Source organism: Dermacentor variabilis, unplaced genomic scaffold (genome assembly GCF_050947875.1).
Source record: "Dermacentor variabilis isolate Ectoservices unplaced genomic scaffold, ASM5094787v1 scaffold_12, whole genome shotgun sequence".
Lineage (NCBI taxonomy): Eukaryota > Metazoa > Arthropoda > Arachnida > Ixodida > Ixodidae > Dermacentor > Dermacentor variabilis.
This window is the reverse complement of record NW_027460280.1, coordinates 50,214,807-50,233,184: the sequence shown is the minus strand read 5'-3', so window position 1 is coordinate 50,233,184 and position 18,378 is coordinate 50,214,807. Positions and strand designations below refer to the sequence as shown.

General features: G+C 43.8%; 1 protein-coding gene across 1 annotated transcript; it reads right to left on the bottom strand.

Moving 5' to 3' along the window:
• Positions 1 to 528: 528 nt before the first annotated feature.
• Positions 529 to 12,268, bottom strand: LOC142566255 (uncharacterized). Its single transcript, XM_075677097.1, has 3 exons — positions 12,149 to 12,268; positions 8,403 to 8,714; positions 529 to 1,076 (listed from the first exon to the last, which is right to left on the bottom strand). The coding sequence occupies exons 1-3, from the start codon at positions 12,173 to 12,175 to the stop codon at positions 1,026 to 1,028; spliced, it is 390 nt and encodes a 129-aa protein (XP_075533212.1). The 5' UTR covers positions 12,176 to 12,268; the 3' UTR covers positions 529 to 1,025.
• Positions 12,269 to 18,378: the final 6,110 nt, after the last annotated feature.

Genomic DNA, 18,378 nt, shown 5'->3' with positions numbered 1-18,378 from the left:
TGATATTTGCGCTGCTTAAAAATACCTGTTTGCTTTGTTGATATTATTTGTCGTTGAAATGTTTTTTAGGCAGCCTTGAGCGGATTTAAATTAATATATGGCGGATTCTTGCGGATTGCGAATGCGATTGTGTGTGTGTGCGAAACACACACGCGCACGCACGCGCACGCGCACACGCACACACACGCACTGAGAGAGAGAGAGAGAGAGAGAGAGAGAGATTAAACACAATCTAGAACCTAAATGAAGATAAGCTTGTTTGAGTTAGCGAGGTAGCCGCAGTGGCGGATGACACGAACAGCCTCACCGCCTGTATATAGCTATTGGCTGTCGGTGTCAAGACCTTGGTCAACCTCCCTACGTTTCCGTTTTATCTCTCTCTCTTGTCGCGGGAAGAACGTTCCTGAGAAGTGTATGCACAGAAAACTTGGACGACACACATCTAAATACATATACGGCTTCTTATACGGAAGGTAAAAACAAACAAACAAACAAACAAACAAACAAACAAGGGAGCCGTTTAATATCAAGCATATTTCATTATGAGGTCCGTGTGCTTTAGAGATGCCTATGAGCCGACATCACATGTGCAGGTTTTATGTTGGAATTTATTACGCAGACCAGAGGTGCTGTTACTGGCAATACATTGTCGGTCAGCACGCAAGGGTCATATAAGCCCGTTTGCTGGTACTTGCATTCAGCGAACATATAACCTTCATGTATGTATATGGACAAATATATTCGCCGAGATACCGGCCAACGGGGCAGCAGACACAGGTATGCCAAACACGGGAGGTTATAAGCAAGGCTTTGCTTTAATACATTTTAGGCTCCAATATCCCTTGAGTCGCAGTGACCCAAAGACCTAAAGAAATAATTCGCTGACGTCGGTGGACGTTCGGTGTATGACATGTGTGAATTGAGGTTCTATGTTACTAGTGTTCGAAGATATCTTAGGGGGGGGGGAGATAGGATCTTTTCAGAATTATTCCCGTTACTTTTTATCTGGAAGGGTCTCGAAAGGCTCATGCAGAAGCCCGACGAAGACCAAGGAGCATTCGTAAACGGTTCCAGCTCTGCAAAAAAAAAAAAAAGAAAGAAAGAAATGCAAAACGCGCATGCCAGTAACGCTATGCAGAAAGCGAGTCCGTGTTTGCAGTATGCTAATTAGCAGCTTGAGCAAATAAACTAGCGCGGCGCTTTTATGGTCGCAAAAGAAAGCGGGAAAAACTTCTTAATTCCGATGACGATATATCGCTCGTGCCTGGATTTTGTGAGTATGTTTCTGAAACTGGACGTGCCCTGAATCCCCGCGCTTGACATCAATGATTAAAATAACAAGAAAGCATTTTGTACCCTCCTAGACACACCATTAGTTGCTCTTGCTTAACCCTTTCAGACGCTGTGTACACAATTATGTACACCAAGATGAAATTAATGATAGTTAAAATTTGTCGCATACATCTTGAAACACTTATGATTGGAACTGTGCTACAATATTGAATAACATGTGCAAAAGAGAGAGAGAAAGGGATGCATAGAAAGGCGGGGAGGTTAACTAGAGGTAGTTCCGGTTGGCTACCCTGCACGTGGTGTAGGAGGATGAAAAGAGAAAAAGTGAAAGTGGAGATAGAGCTAGAGATAAAGAGATACGCGCGCAAACAAACCGCGTACACTATAGAGCGGTAAAAAGGGGCGGCGTTCTTAAAGTATATCGTGAAGGCCTGTAGACCGCAGGAACCTTAGTAACGCTAGTACGGCCTTCAGCGCGGATGTTCTGTGGGAGCACTGACCTAAAGCTTTTAGTTCTGATAGTGGACGACTGTCCAGCTAGTCCAGCACTCCATTCATCACTTGTCTCTGGGCACTATGTATAGCGGGCAGACACAGATAATGTCTGGGACTGTCTCATCGCTCCTGCATGTGTTGCACGTGGGACTGTTTTAACAAAATGAGTGAGAAGGCAGACGGTTGGGTGTTTTTACTCGGTGGAACTATGCTGTTGTAGCGGGTTCACTTCTTTCATTGTTTTTCACTAATGTGATTCACCATGCATAACTCTTATGTGGCTCTATATGTGCTTTTCCAGCTTTTCAAAATACGAAATAGTTGATGGGCTCATATATTTGATGTTCCTGTAGTAAGTTTTCGCGTGGATTCCACATTCTGTAAACTTGGCAAATCTCACTAAAGAATTGAAAATTCGCAATCTTTTCTTTAGCTGCACACTTTCTATGATTCTCAAGGTGCAATAAATGTGGTGAAACTAAGTTTTCAATCAACGGGAGAACGTTGCGTCTGAAAAGGTTAACGGGGCAACGTTTAAATTTTGTCATAGATTTTGCGAAACAGATCGAACAAGTTATTTAGAAATAAAGGCCGGCAAGGTAGGCTCGTTTCGGAGAACAATAAGGGTGAGTATCACTAAAAAATGTGGAGAGAGAGATAAAGAGACAAATCATACAGCCTTACAATTACTCCGCGTAATACCAATTTTCAGTCTTGAAATTGAACTTCACAGTCATCATCACCATCAGCCTATTTATGTCCACTGCAGGGCGAAGGCCTCTCCCTGCGATCTCCAATTATCCCTGTCCTGCGCCAACCGATTCCAACTAGCGCCCGCGAATATCCTAATTTCATCGCCCCACCTAGTCTCCTGCGTCCTTGACTGCGCTTCCCTTCTCTTGGCACCCATTCTGTAATCCTAATGGTCCAACGGTTATCTAACCTGCGCATTACATGACCTGCCCGGCCACATTTTTTCTCTTAATGTCAATTAGAATATCGGCTATACCCGTTTGCTTTCTGATCCAAACCGCTCTCTTTCTGTCTCTTAACGTTATGCGGTTGTGTCATTATGCCTTCACAGTACAAGCTTGAAACACGCGCAATATCTCTTAGGAAAAAGTTTGTCAATAATTACTCCTTCGGCCTCCATTATCAGGTATGCCTTTTGAAATCCTATCGGTACCTTTCTCAGTGAATCACTTGTTTCCGCGCAGAATTCCTCTTCAAGAATTCAGAACTTTTCAGAATTCCTCTTCAGGCAAGAGAGGGCACTAACACAAAAAAGCCATTTGATAGAAAGAGTTTACATGTGATTATTGGCACAGGGTGTCCCACAACGTCAAGAAGGTGGCGCAAAGGCACAGTGTTAATCTTCAGTGCACCGTGTAAGTTGGCCAAGATATCCCCTATACTGACAAATGCAAAACCGGAACCATGCTCTAAGAAATATGCAGCGCAGTACACGGCTTGCAAAAGTAATGTCGTATATGAGATACCTCCAAGTTGCCAACAGGTTTATATCGGTCAAACCGGACGGTGTTTTAATGAAAGGGCGCGTGAGCACAATTGGGCAGTGAATAACAATGCGGGGGGCCGTCTGGCAGAACACTGTAAACGTCACAATTGCCGTCCGTATCTTCGTGACACCAGGTTTCTGGCACGGTCTAGAGATAGACTAGAACGGGAGATATTAGAAGCTTTCTACATTGCAAAGGCCGAGGACACCACGTGCATTAGCTACCCTTCAGTGACGCTTACCGAAAAAGAGATAGCTTTTCTAATGAGATAGGAAGGTCGTGATGTCACGATGGGCCAGTCTAGGTTGTATCTATTTAAAATCCTGTTCTTCAAAAATACATTTAGTTGGAAGTAGCGCCTTGTCCGTCATACATGTTCCTCTTTTAGTCCACGTCTTCGTAGCGCTCTTTTCTTCAAGTTTCCACCATTCCTGCTCGTCCTTAGTCAAAAACGTTGTGGTTCGCTTTGAGGGGCCCGTATTCACAAAAAGCGCTTTTATTAAAATTTTATTCATTTATATTTATTTGTACATACTGCAGCCCAATCGGGCTATCGCAAGAGTGGGTTTGTACATTGGATATAACAACAAAACATCTTTCTGCACAAAGCAACTTCGACACCGTAGGAATCATGATAATTTTAACATAAAAGATACAATGAGTAATAATAAACACAGCATGAATCAAGTTCACTTATACGAAAATTCTTCTAAAGGCAGTGGCCTACTTTCACCTGGTAGTAAGTTCCATTTTTCAATTGTATGAGGAAAGAAGCTATACTTAAATAGGTTAGTACGCGGTTTAAATTGTGCAAGGTTAAGTTTGTGGCTATTCCTAGTAGGTTTCAAGTTATCAGGAAACGGACAGTTATTTTTTAACTAATAGCGTGGAGTGTTAATGAGATTATGCAAGAATTTACGGTATTCACTATCACGCTGCTATCACGGCAGAGGTTGTAGACCCAGTGCAACAACGTGAGATGAGGATAAGAAGTTCAGTCATAACGGCGGTATATGAAACGGATTGCTTTCTTTTATTTATTTATTTATTTATTTATTTATTTGCAATACTGCTAGTCTCAGTGAGACCAAAGCAGGGGGGCACAGTTTTACAAAAAGAAACAAACAGGTCGTTATACATGGTACAGTAAAAAAAAGAAAGGAAAGAGAAAAGCTTCCTTAACTACTGTAGAAATCACCAATGACGATGTGAAGTACAATACTTTTGGTTGGTACAACAATATGGCCATAACACTATAACAGTATAGTTGGTATAACAATATAGTATTACTAGAATTTATATAAAAATTAGTGAATAAACGACCCATGTAAGATTGCAGAAGCTATAAAGCTAACATAACCGCGCAGAAGCGGCCAGTTTGGGGGTTGAAATGCAGGCGTTCCACGCGCAGAAGTAAGTATTACAGTTTAATATATGTGGATGCGTTAAGTGGCGCCTTCTCCGTTGAATGTGTCTAGTAGGTTGATAAATGATGAAAGTGACGGAGAGGAAACTATGTCTGGGTGGAGGAGATTCCACTCTTTGATCGCACGTGGGAAAAGTGAAAACTTGAACGTGTCATTGCCAACACTGTGCTGGTTTAGTGTAAATGGATGATTTTTTCGCGATAGACGTGATGTAGACAAAGTAATGTACTTAACTCGGTCTATCTTATAACTGCCATGCATTAGTTGGTAGATGAATTTTAAGCGGGCTTCTCTGGCCCTAACAGATAGTGTATTAAGACCTGCGTTAGCTAAGAGGTTTGTTGGGGAGTCATATGGCCTGTATTTGCTAAAAATGAACCTCACAGCTTTTCTTTGCACCTTTTCTAGTTTTGATATGTTAGTTGATGTGTGCGGGAACCAGACGATGTTAGCGTATTCTAAGATAGGGCGAACAAAAGTTGTGTAGGCTAGGAGTCTGGTGTGCTTCGGCGCAAGGCGTAAGCATTGTCTAAGAAAAAACAGCTTGCGTAATGCGACTGAGGTAATATTATCAATATGTAAGTTCCATGAAAGGTCAGAACAGAATGTCAAACCAAGGTATTTGTGGTCATTTACTTTATTCAGGCAAGTGCCACCGAGGGCGTAAGTAAATTCCGAAGGCTTCTTTTTTGTTCTAAAGGACATGCATACAGATTTACTGGTGTTAACTGACATTTGCCATTCTTTACACCAATTGGACACCAAATCGAGTGCTCTGTTTAATAATAAGTGGTCTGCGTAACTGCCAATTTCTTTATAAATAATACAATCATCCGCGAAGAGCTTGATGTCACATTCAATGTTAGCAGGAATGTCGTTGATAAAGATAAAAAATAGCAATGGGCCCAGTACTGACCCTTGGAGAACACCGGAGGTGACAGCTACAGACCTGGAAGGGGTGCTATCTACAATAACGTGCTGTGTTCGATGCGATAAGAAGTACTTTATTCATGCAGTAATCTGACCGTCCCCGATTGTAGCCTCTAGTTTTGCAACTAATTTTACATGGGTTACACAATAAAATGCTTTACTGAAGTCGAGGAGGATCATGTCTGTCTGGCTTCGGTTGTTTAGGTTGAGCGCAAGGTCATGCACTACTTCGGTTAGTTGTGTGACCGTTGGGAGGCCCCTTCTAAAGTCGTGTTATTGAGGTATTAATATATGTTCTTGCTCGAGAAATATAGTGATGTGTTTGAAGATAATATGTTCCAATATATTACAAGACGTGCTGGTAAGTGAGATTGGCCTGTAGTTAGAAGGTTCGTTGCTGTCGCCAGATTTATGTATAGGAATCACCTTCGCTTTTTTCCAGTCATCTGGTAGTTGTGCGGACGCAAGTGATTTGCGGTATATAATGGCAATGTATTGGCTACACCATTCTGCATACGTTTTTAAAAACTCATTCGGGATATTATCTGGCCCGTTAGCTTTCTTGATGTCGAGATTAAGCAATAGATTAAGAACTCCGGCATTGGTAATGCTTAATGAATCGATGGTTTTAGGTGGACGTGGTAAGGAGGGAATTAAGCCATTATCTGAAGTGAAAACCGAAAAGAAAAAGTTATTGAATGTGTTTGCTCGAGCCGTCTTCTCTTCTACAGATCGTTCAGGTGACACACCTGAACACGGGCGAGAGTATTTCCAAAACCTGTGTGGATTGTTGGTAATGAAGTCGGGGAATGTTATGCTGAAATAATGATGCTTTGCATTCTTTAACTTTCCTCTGAAGTCGGCTAGAGCGGAGGTCAGTTTGTCTTTCAGAGATTCATTCGACCCTTTTCTTTTAATAGTATGTCTAAGTCGTTTTACTTTACGCTTCGCTTGAAGGACCTCACGCGATATCCATGGGTTTTTCTTTTGTGGTTTGCTACGTTTCTTCGGGATGAAGTTTGTTGTGCAGTGTAGCACGATTGACTTAAATTGATGCCACAAATTGTTGACGTCACAACACGTTTCTGAAGCTGCTTGGAGAAAAACATCAAACTCGTGCGCCAGGTGAGTGAGAATACAGTCATGAGCTGCTCTTCGAAAATCAAGCACAGTACGCTCCAGGCTTAGCTTCTTTATGTTGCCTTCAAGCGAGAGCTTACATTTAGGTATGTCCTGGTCCGATATACCACCGATTATTGCCATCTCAATTGCGTGAAGTGGGAAATGGTTACTTGTCAGTATGAGATCAAGTATGCTATTCGTAGAGCCTTGTGAGCGAGTTGGCTGGTCGACTACTTGGTAAAGGTTGAAATTTAGCATTAGATCCATAAGTGCTGAGGATGTGGCTGTAGTGTAGTGCATGGTACTCCAGTTCAGGTCTGGTAAATTGAAGTCCCCCATGAGGATTACTCTGCTGCTACGAACGTGGAACTGCATATACTCCTGCAAGGCAAGCACGCCTTCGGATCCACTAGTAGGGCTTCGATAGACGCAACCAGCAAATATACCGGTGTCACTGTACGGTATTTTACAAAATACAGCCTCCGCGTTGGAGACCTCAGGGATTGGAACGAATGGAATATCATTCTTAAGGAGCAGGGCCACGCCGCCACCACGAGACAGCCTATCTTTACGAATAACAGAGTAACCTGGTGAAGATATCTCGTGACTGAAGATATCTGGCGATAGCTAGGCTTCAGTGATGGCCACTATATCGGGATTGTGTTCTAGTAACAGTCCTTCCAGGAGTTCCACTTTGTTTAGTATGCTTCTCGCATTTATATTAAGCACTGTTAGGGACTCAAGTTTCCTTGTTAGGGTCTCACGCTCGTTTGACTTCGGGTTGATGGACGATTTCTTTCTATGTTTTTTTGTAGTGACACCCTTTCATTTTTTCGTGATCCCAAATAAATACGCGATCATTATTGTAGAGCTTGTCATATGATAAAGAGACTTTTTCGTGGTTTTACCGATTCGGTTTTGCACTTTCCGAGAGTTTTTTTCTAGTCTCCCGCATTTTGCGGCTGAAATCCTCTCCGATAGACAAGTTGGAACCTTTTAGCTGGTAGCCTTTTCATAATATTTGAGTCTTCTGTCTAGTGTCAAGAAACCTGAATATGACTGGTCTGGTTTTATTTCTGGAGTATCTACCTAAACGGTGGATGCGCTCAATACCAACGGGTTCCAGACCAAGAGTGTTCTTAATTACGTTGTCGTTTACAGCCGCTTCTAGGCTTTCACTGCTTTATCCCTCTGTTTCAGGGAGGCCATATACTAATAGATTCGGTCGTCTGCTCCGATTTTCGAGGTCCTCGGTTCTTTCTTCAAGCCTTTGCAACCGCACCTTCATATCTGTTATTTCCCTTTCAAAGAATGACACCTTTGCCTCGATTGCTGTTAACGCGTCTAACTTTTGGTCCATCTGAACGAGGCGTCCTTCTTTAATATCTTTAATATCAGCGGCTATGTCCTTAAGTTGTTTGGCGATCTGGTTTATGTCAGGTCCCGGGTTAGATCCTACATCACCGCACAACAATAGCAGTTCTCTCAAATACAATGTGATGTCGATGCAAATCAATATACAACCGGTTGAATCAACGGAAAGGCAAGACCGTGGCCACGGCAGCAATAGCAGAAATGGGTCGTTTGACCGAAAGCATAAACCACATCGTCTCACCTGCGCGACTAAGACGAAAGGGTTAGATGCGACCATCGCAACTGCGCTGCCGTGCCCAATGAAGCCATAGTGCCGGGGGCGGCCTTTTATACGGGTGCTGTGGTGAGGCGCTGTTTGTTGGTCGTGCAGCTGGGCAGGTGCTGTCGAGTGACGTATCCTGCAGTGCCACGGTGAATTGCGAAGACCATCCTGCACGTGCAAATCTTCGACCATGATAGCTTGCGCGCTGGTCTGGTTGGTCTGCGCGAAGCTGGCGTGTTCAGGAGGGTCCGTGCGCACCCCAGCCACGGAACACAGCAGGACGAAGCAAAGCTGCACGACGAAGACAAAAGGGTTAGATGCGACGATCGCAACTGCGCTGCCGTGCCCAATCTGATAGAACTGATTCGAGGGTGCTAATGTCGGATACTTTATAAGGGTTCCAGGTGGGGCAACCATATTCGAGAACGGATCGGATGAGCGATTTATATGATAGAAATTTTGTTTCACGCGGAGCTTTTCGCAATGCACGACTTAGATAGCCCGCTTTCTTTGGTGCTTTATTGCATGCGTATTCGATATGCTTTCGTATGCCTTGATATGCCGAGGTACTTGTATTCAGGCACCCGTTCAAGGGAAGAGACATTAAAGGAATAGTTAAACTAAGAAACAGAAATGAGCTTACTAAAAGATAAAGTGACTGTATTTACGAAGTTTATACTCATTTGCCATTTGTCGCACCACCTGCGAAATTGCGTAATAGAATCTTTAAGTGAAAGGTGGTCAACATTCGGGTTAATTACGTTATACAGCACACAGTTGCCAGCATAAAGGCGGATTTTTGCGGACATATAATTTGGCAAATCAGTAATATACAGTAAGAACAAAAGTGGCTCCAGCACTGAACCCTGGGGAACTCCGGACGTCACATTTACTACAGACGAGTTTGAGGAATTAAACGAAACATACTGGGAACGGTTGTGTAAGAAGGTAGCGATCCAGTCAACTAAAGAAGCGTTATTAAGTATAGCGCGAAGCTTATGAAGAAGTTTTGAGTGTGTACCAGTGTCAAATGCCTTGGAAAAATCTATGAAAATGCCATCTAGTTGATTTCCAGTGTTGAAAGAGTGTGAAATGCCATGCGAGAATTCTACAACCTGAGTTATTGTACTAAACCCGCGACGAGAACCTTGCTGGGCATCACTCAAAATGTTATTATATTCAAGAAACTCCAGAATATGCTTAAAGATTATATGTTCAAGAAGTTTACATGATTGAGACGTCAATGAAATCGGACGATAGTTTCATGGTGACTGCTTGTTGCCGGGTTTATACAAGGGAAGAATTTGTGCCAATTTCCAAACTAAGGAAATTGTCGAAGTAGATAAAGACTTTTGAAAGATTAGAGCCAAATATCGACTACTCTAAGCACAATATCTAACAAGAAAAGCGTTGTTAATGTCATCAGGGCCACAAGATTTTTTAATTTCTAAGCGTAAAATTATATTTCAGAACGCCTTCGAGAGACACGGTATTATCGTCAATTGAATAATGCGAGTCATGAATGAAGGTAGGCAAGTCGAAGTTATCAGTTGTGAATACCGATTGAAAATATTCGTTGAATGCGGTGGCGATAATTAGTAGATCATTGGAACGCACATGATTTACAACAGCTGTAATTGTGGAGGCTGAGCTGGGTGAGATTGAAGCCAAAAATTTTTCCTTGTAAAGTTCGTAACAGCGCAACCTAAGACACGGGAAGAAGGAAGGTAAAATAGCCGACACGGCGCTGACTCTCAAGTGATATTTTATTGAATATATGTCTAACATATATGTAGGTGCCAGTACAAAAACCATCACATGCACGAGACACAGAGATACATCGAGGCAATTGCGACCAACTGACGCATTTAGGTAGCGAGGCACTGGAAGTGGTAAGGGAATACATCTACTTAGGGCAGGTTGTGACGGCGGATCTGGATCATGAGACGGAAATAATCAGAAGAATAAGAATGGGCTGGGGGGCTTTTGGCAGGCATTCTCAGATCATGAACAGCAGGTTGCCATTATCCCTCAAGAGAAAAGTGTATAAGAGCTGTGTCTTACCAGTACTCAACTACGGGGCAGAAACCTGGAGGCTTACGAAAAGGGTTATACTTAAATTGAGGACGACGCAACGAGCTATGGAACGAAGAATGATGGGTGTAACGTTAAGGGATAAGAAAAGAGCAGATTGGGTGAGGGAACAAACGTGAGTTAATGACATCTTAGTTGAAATCAAGAAAAAGAAATGGGGGGGGGGGGGGGGGCATGGGCAGGACATGTAATGAGGAGGGAAGATAACCGATGACCATTAAGGGTTACGGAGTAGATTCCAAGGGAAGGGAAGCGTAGCAGAGGGCGGCAGAAAGTTAGGTGGGCGGATGAGATTAAGAAGTTTGCAGGGACGACATGGCCACAATTAGTACATGACCAGGATCGTTGGAGAAGTATGGGAGAGGCCTTTGCCCTGCAGTGGGCGTAACCAGGCTGATGATGATGATGACGCATTTAGGATAGTCTTCGCTGGAGCCCGCTTCACTACCTTAGAATGACCGGATTTATACTTCAAAACGGGCTTGACCGGCCTGGCATCATATTTCCAGCGCACATGATCTTTACCAAAGGTTAACCTCAGGTCTAGAAACTGGAGTTGATGATCTTTAGAGACTTCGAAAGTAAAATCAAGGCCCATGCCGTGCTGCCTGAATATCGTCAAGCGAGAGAGAGAGAGAGAGAAAGGCAAAGGAAAGACAGCGAGGTTAACCAGAGATTATCTCCTGTTGGCTACCCTGTACTGGAGGAGGGGCAAAGGGATGCGATAGGTGAGAGAGACAAAAGGATTAAAAGAAACATACACACGCACACACGTACACACGATACACGCGAACTGTTTATGTGGGCACTGTCGCGCAGTCTGCGAAGGCGTTCCTAGTGTTACGCAGTGTCACCGTACAATCCTACGTCACAGAGTCAAAATTTTATCAACACCCTAGGGGTGAATGTCACTATAAAAAAAATATAACGAAATCATCAACACAGCGGAAAACCTTACTGGAAAGCTTAGCAAGGTGGCCATCTAGTTGCCTATCAATATAACCTAGAAAAATGTCACTAATGATAGGAGCTACACACGAGGCTGTTGATGAAATTTTGACGGTATTCATGCAGCATGGCAATGGCTCTGATTTTACTTTCAAAGTCCCTAAAGATCATCAACTACAGTTTCTAGACCTGAGGTTAACCTTTGGTAAAAATCATGTGTGCTGGAAATATGATCCTAGGTCGCTCAAGCCCATTTTGAACTATAAATCCCGTCATTCCAAAGTAGTGAACCGGGCTATAGCGAATACTATTCTAAATGTTGCATTAAAGAAGTCGTGTTTTCATACGTCGAAGGCTGCTTTTTCTGATCATGGTAAATCGTTTACTGGACGCTGGTTACCCCGAAGGAATTATTTCATCTGTGAGTGAAAGTGTGGTTCGTGGCGTCAAGAGTATAAATGACCAAGGTAGCAAAACTAAATTAGAAGAAAAAAGGGAAAATGCAGTATTACCGTATGTACACAAGTTAGCGCATGGGCTTATGAACGTCGGTTCAAGGTACAGCATTGATGTTCGTTTTTTTGCGAAAAATAAGACAGGTCGCATATGCCCGTTAGTTGATAATATGCTGAAGGATAAGTAAGGGGAAAGTGCACTGTCAACCATGTGAACGGGTACATTACTTGTGTTAAGCAGGTTGTATGCGCCATTCCATTATCTTGTGGTCCAGAGTACACGGGACAAACGAAGCGCTGTGTGAATGTTCGACTTAGGGAGCATGAGCTATCTCTTCAAGGGGTTTCGCCACTTCATCTCCCGGAGCATTGCAAGTCGTGCGGTTGTTGCCCCTATTAAAAAAAAAAGAACTAATGTCATTTATAAACACGTGAGCGACTTGACAAGAGAAATCGCCGAGGCTTACAATATAAAGATTAGGGACAAGGCATGTATCAACGAACCGTCTATCGCTCTTCATGACAAGGAACTGCGTTACCTTTGTCACTCTTGATTATGCGTCAGTTCATCACCGTTGCCTTGATGTATCTCTGTGTCTCGCATATGTGAGGGTTTTTGAACTGGCACCTACATATAAATGTTAGACATATCTTCAATAAAATATCAGTTGAGAGCCAGCGCCGTGTCGTCGCTTTTACCTTCCTTTTGTCCGTGTTTTGTGTTGCGCTGTTACCAACCTTACAATGAATAATAAATTATGGGGTTTTACGTGCCAAAACCACTTTCTGATTATGAGGCACGTTGTAGTGGAGGACTCCAGAAATTTTGACCACCTGGGGTTCTTTACCGTGCATCTAAATCTAAGTACACGGGTGTTTTCGCATTTCGCCTCCATCGATATGCGGCCGCCGTGGCCGGGATTCCGCGGCCTCGTGCTCCTTACAATGAACCTTAACCAACTGGCCCAACTTTCCGCGTGGATGCCCAAACTTTTCTATGGTTAGTTTTCATTAGACCTTGTAATATGACCCTGAAGTACAAGTCTTTTGATGCATTAATTTTGAGGCTAAGTTCCGCCTTGGCTACGTTAAATTCGGTTATTTTAAGGGGTTCACCATTTCGTCTTAAACACCTTAACCTAGTAACGCGACGCGACAGGTGAAGTATCTCATGCGAAACCCGGGGAAGATTATGATTTTTCTTTTTTGTTTTCAGAGGGACGAAGCGCTGGATAGAGCTTGCCACAATCTTTTCAAAAGAAGCCACCAAGAAATTCGCACCATTGGATTCGCTGAGACGTTCGTAATCATCAAAAGAATCATATAAAAGATCAATAATAGATGCGTCGTCGGCGTGTGAAAAATCAGGGAAAGTAGAATAAACAAAAGGATTGTTACGAAGTGGAACGGAAATAGATACGAGAATGGCCTTGCGATCTGAAATACCATCTGTGACTTCACATTTGAAACCATTATCTAAAAGGCCGGCACTAACAAAAACTATGGATGGATGGATGGATGGATGGATGAATGGATGGATGGATGAATGAATGAATGGATGTTATGAGCGTCGCCTTTGGAACGGGGCGGTGGGTTGCGCCACCAAGCTCTTGCTATTATACTGCCTAATGTCCTACCTAGGTTAAACAATAAAAAAGAGAGAAAAAAAACACAATGAACTACCCCACCCAAATTTTCTGGTCCCCTATTTCGAACTGTGCTTTCGTACGTCTCCGTTTTTTGTCGTTTCCCTACTTTTCTTCCACCAATCCTCTAATCGCCTCTTAATAGTGCCTATTACGGACATGTTTACTTTTCCACTGCTCCCACTGAACCCAAGTGCTTCAAGGAGGCCAGTGGCGCCTAAATCGACCGCTGTCTTCACATTCTAATAAAACATGCTTCATAGTCTCCCTAGCTTTACCGCAGCAAGCACATGCTTCTTCTTCCGTCTTATATCTCGCTTTATAGGTGCGTGTTCTAAGGCATCCCGATCTCGCTTCGAAAAGCAATGCGCTTCCCTTTGAGTTATCATAAATTGTTTCTTTCCTGATTTCGTTTTTTCCTCTTAAGTAGTTACTCATGGCCGGTTTGTTTTCCATTGCCGCCACCCATGATATTATTTCAGCTTCTCTGACTTTCCGCTTGACCTTCTTTGTTTCTATGTTGCCCACCCTGCAGGCACTATACTTGCTGGTAAGCTTCCTAGTTCGTTTCCTCCACTGTGAATCAATGTTTTTCCTGTACAGATACCTGAACACTCTCCTAGCCCGTTTACTTTCTTCCATATTCCTCAGCCGTTCTTCATACTCAATTTTACTGCGAGCTTCCCTCGCTTCAAAACTAGTCCAGCCCATATCACCCTGCACAGCTTCATTTGCAGTCTTCCCGTGAGCGCCCAATGCGAGGCGACCCACTGACCTTTGGACTAAGTCTAAAGCTGCAGCGCCTCTTGTGTTCAATTCGATAATTTGCATTAAACCAAGATATAATGAAAAAGCTAAGAGTGCTTTGCTTATTCCCACGTCATAGCCGGTGAGCGATAAAGATGGCCACAGAATACCGCGGGCGTTAGTGACACCAAGACCGATCAATGTTGAAGAAGACAAGATACGCACGTGCATGAATGTCGTTAAAGCGAGCAGCTGAGCTATGTTCGATGACGGCGGATGGTAGATAACACCAAATACCATAGAAATGCTTCCGAAAAAGGCCTTACACCATACTGATTCAGCATCAGGTGGGCTGGAGACTACTGAAAATTTGAGGTCAGGCCGCAAAAATAATGCAACGCCACCACCTCTTCCATGAAGTCTATCAGTTCTAACAACCACAAAACCTGGAGGTGTTATTTCGCAGTCGTATATGTTATCATGCAACCGTGTTTCTGTTGCACCAGCAATATGTGGCGAATGGGCGGATATCAGCGAAAGAAAATTTGGAAACTTGTTAATTAAGCTTCTGGAATAAACATTTAAGACGCGTAGGGGTTCCTGTGGTTGTTTATTGAGGCGTCAAGCGGTAATAGTGAAGACGTTGGAAATAACTTTTTTGGGGCGAGAAAGAACCTTAGTGAGGGTGTTACTATCATCGTCCCAATTGTACCTAACCTTATCAATAAACGCGTGGTGAAAGCTTAAGTTAACGATGGACCAATTATCCCTAAAGGGCTCAGATGCGTCCCATATCTTTTTTCTGACTGATCGTATGCGCATTGAAAAATCCGCCGAAATACGGAAGTCAGAACCTTTAAGTTTGTGGAAGTTTTTAAAGACGTTTATCTTTTCGCGATAGTGGAGTAGTTTCATGATAATGGGGCGTGGGCTATCGGCATGCCTTCAACCAATCCTGTGGCACCCTTGAATACTCGGACAATCTATTTGAAGTTTTTCTTTGAACCACCCGGAAATTTTAGACAGCAGAAGATCGTGGGTTTGATTAGGTGTCGCAGTGAAGCCATGCAGCAGCAAGTTGTTACGGCGAGATCGGCTTTCTAACTCGTCATTACGCAAAGCAAGTTGGTTGATTACCATTTATAGCTGCTGAAGTTCGTTATTCAGGTTACCATTGCTTGCGGTAGAAGGAAGTGTATCTCGGGGTGATTCCAATGCGGAGACACGCGTTTCTAAGGCATCAAACCTTGAATTCACAACCTGATGGAAGTCCCTGATGTGTGCTATTTCTTGTGATATACGTTTCTGACCCTTAATTAATTCGGCAAGCATTTAAGTCACTGAATGAATTGAATTATGGGGTTTTACGTGCCAAAACCGCTTACTGAATATGAGGCACGCCGTAGTGGAGGACTCCGGAAATTTTGACCACCTGGGGCTCTTTAACGTGCACCTAAATCTAAATACACGGGTGTTTTCGCATTTCGCCTCCATCGAAATGCGGCCGCCGTGGCCAGGATTCGATCCCGCACCCTCGTGCCCAGCAGCCTGGCCAACACCATAGCCACTGAGCAAGCATGGCGGGTTTGAGTCACTGAAGACAAATCAACATCCTTGCCATCCGGGGTACCCGTTTCATCGGCAGTGGACGAGCTTCGCAAACGAGCATCAGCCACCAGGCAATCTTTACCCTCGTTAGGCTTAGGAGACTCCGGATTCAGTTCCACATCACCGCTCAACAGGAGACTGTTCACGTAGTAAATAAAGTCAGAGCACAGGGACACAAAACTATAAGCACATATGGGGGCGAGACAACAGCAGCAGCAAGCGATTATACGAGCGAATGCACTTGGCATTTTTGAGGTAACCTATTCCCTCTTAAAAAACAGAAAGCGGTTCAGCATACTGCTGGCGGTGCTGTTAACTCGCCCACTGAAGAACGCAGCTGTCCACGACGTTTTTATATGTCCTGCTGGAGAAGTCACCATGCCAGACTTGCCGACGATTGGAAGAGCCAGGATGACGTCACCGAAGATAATGGCATGCAGACTATCAGCTGTCGAGGCGATGAACAGGCCAGGGCTATCTTCAGCGAAGTAGATAGGACCGCTCATGTTCCCATTAGCCGAGTTATCTACGTGCTAATTGTTTGTACGAGCAAACTCGATCCAATAGTATATAACATTTACGAAAGAAAAGCTTCGTTAATTTGGCCCCAGGGCCCGTATTTTCCGAAACAGGGCCCGTACTCACGAAACACCTTGGCCCATGTCAACGAACAGGTCCTACGCTAAAATTGTTTGCAAGAGAAAATTCCAGCCAATCCTGATGCTGGGCATCGTATTAGCGAATCCGACCAGCCAATGGCGAAGGTCACATACAAACTAAAAGCTTTGTGCTGGTACGCTAGAGCGCTTTTTAAGAACACGCGCTTAGAGATTGTGACAGTCGACGTATTATTCAAGAAGGCGCACGGCCAATAACAAATATTTCTTACGACCAAAAAGCTCTGTGAAGTCGGCCCCAGTCGTTACGTTAAATCAATACGTAAGAAGTACCATCCAATAATGACAGTGGACACGTTATGAAAGAAAGCAGCCTACTAACGAAACAGACAGACAGGCAGACAGAGAGACAGCGAACTTTATTTGATCCTGGGGAGCTACTGTCAGAACCCCCTAACGGGAGGCCGTTGCGACTAACGAGGGAGAAGAAAAAAGGCGCCTACGAACGAAGCGCTTTGTGACTTCGGCCGAAGCGGCTCGAAAGAATTAATAGAGTGTAGCAGGCAGACAGCGTTCTTCTTACGGTCTTCTCCGCGTGCGTGAACTGCCTCAGGGCATGTTTATCGTCCACAGAAAGGCGAATCTCGCGCAGTTCCTAAGAATCACCTAAAATTCGGCGCACGCACGCACGCACGCACGCACGCACGCACGCACGCACGCACGCACGCACGCACGCACGCACGCACGCACACACACACACACACACACACACACACACACACACACACACACACACACACACACACACACACACACACACACACACACACACACACACACACACACACACACACACAGACACATACATACACAGACACATACACACCTTGATGCACGAGGGCTTCCACTATTGATTTGATTTCATTTCATTTATTTCTCCTTAAAGGCCCGAAGGCATTACATAAGGGGGGACATACGGACTTGTGAACTTCAATGATTTGAACAAAGATGCAAAAATACACCAGAAATACAATTGGTGAAGTGAAAAGTACAATTGATAATACATTGCAGATATAAAGTTAAACAGTAGAAAAAAATCAGAGCAGGCAGGTTTTTATTAAGACCTGTTAGTTTAAGGAGCAGTGGTCGTCTGTGGCTGCGTAGTGCATTCTTAGTTTTTCGCGGAGTTCTTCGCGTTCGATGTATGCCACTATGTGTTCTTCTGGGAGGGAATTCCACAACGCTATTGCATTAGGAAAAAAAGATGAGTTCACATATGCCGTGCGGCCGTTTACACGCGTTATTGCGTTGGTATGGCTGAATCGAGAGGACGCTTTATGGTGGGGTTTTAGTAGCACGTGACGTGATTTCGGTTGGTAGAAGGAAGAGTGGAGCAGGCAAGGACGAGATATGACACGGCGTGATGTGAGCAGTTACAGACCAAGTGATTGCTTGAGTGACGAAACACTGACGTAAGACGAGTAATTTGAGGTGATGAAGCGAGCGGAATGGTTCTGGATCGATTCCAAATGCACGATCAGATATGCTTGTGAGGGATGCCAAATGGACGACGCATATTCTAGTTTTGGACAGACGAACGTTAGGTATGCCAGTTTTTTAACCTCTTGTGATGCAGTGCTCAGATTACGACGTAAATTGCCCAGCGTTCGTGAAACATTGGAACAAATAATTTCGATGTGGCTTTTTCATAATAGCGATGATGTCATATATATTACGAGGTATTTGTATGCTCATGTGGCTTCAATAGAGACATTATTCATCGTATAGGTGTTGGTAATGAGGGTGTGCTTGCGAGCAAATTACAAATTACATTAATCTG

What these genes read in the sequence shown, in the direction of transcription:
- LOC142566255 (XM_075677097.1), bottom strand. Translation starts at nt 12,175, where the DNA reads ATGGCGCATACAACCTGCTTAACACAA. An exon ending in ATACAACCTGCTTAACACAA is followed by an intron (nt 8,715 to 12,148) that starts GTAATGTACCCG and finishes TTCGTCGTGCAG; the next exon opens with CTTTGCTTCGTCCTGCTGTG. An exon ending in CTTTCGTCTTAGTCGCGCAG is followed by an intron (nt 1,077 to 8,402) that starts GTGAGACGATGT and finishes TTTTTTTTGCAG; the next exon opens with AGCTGGAACCGTTTACGAAT.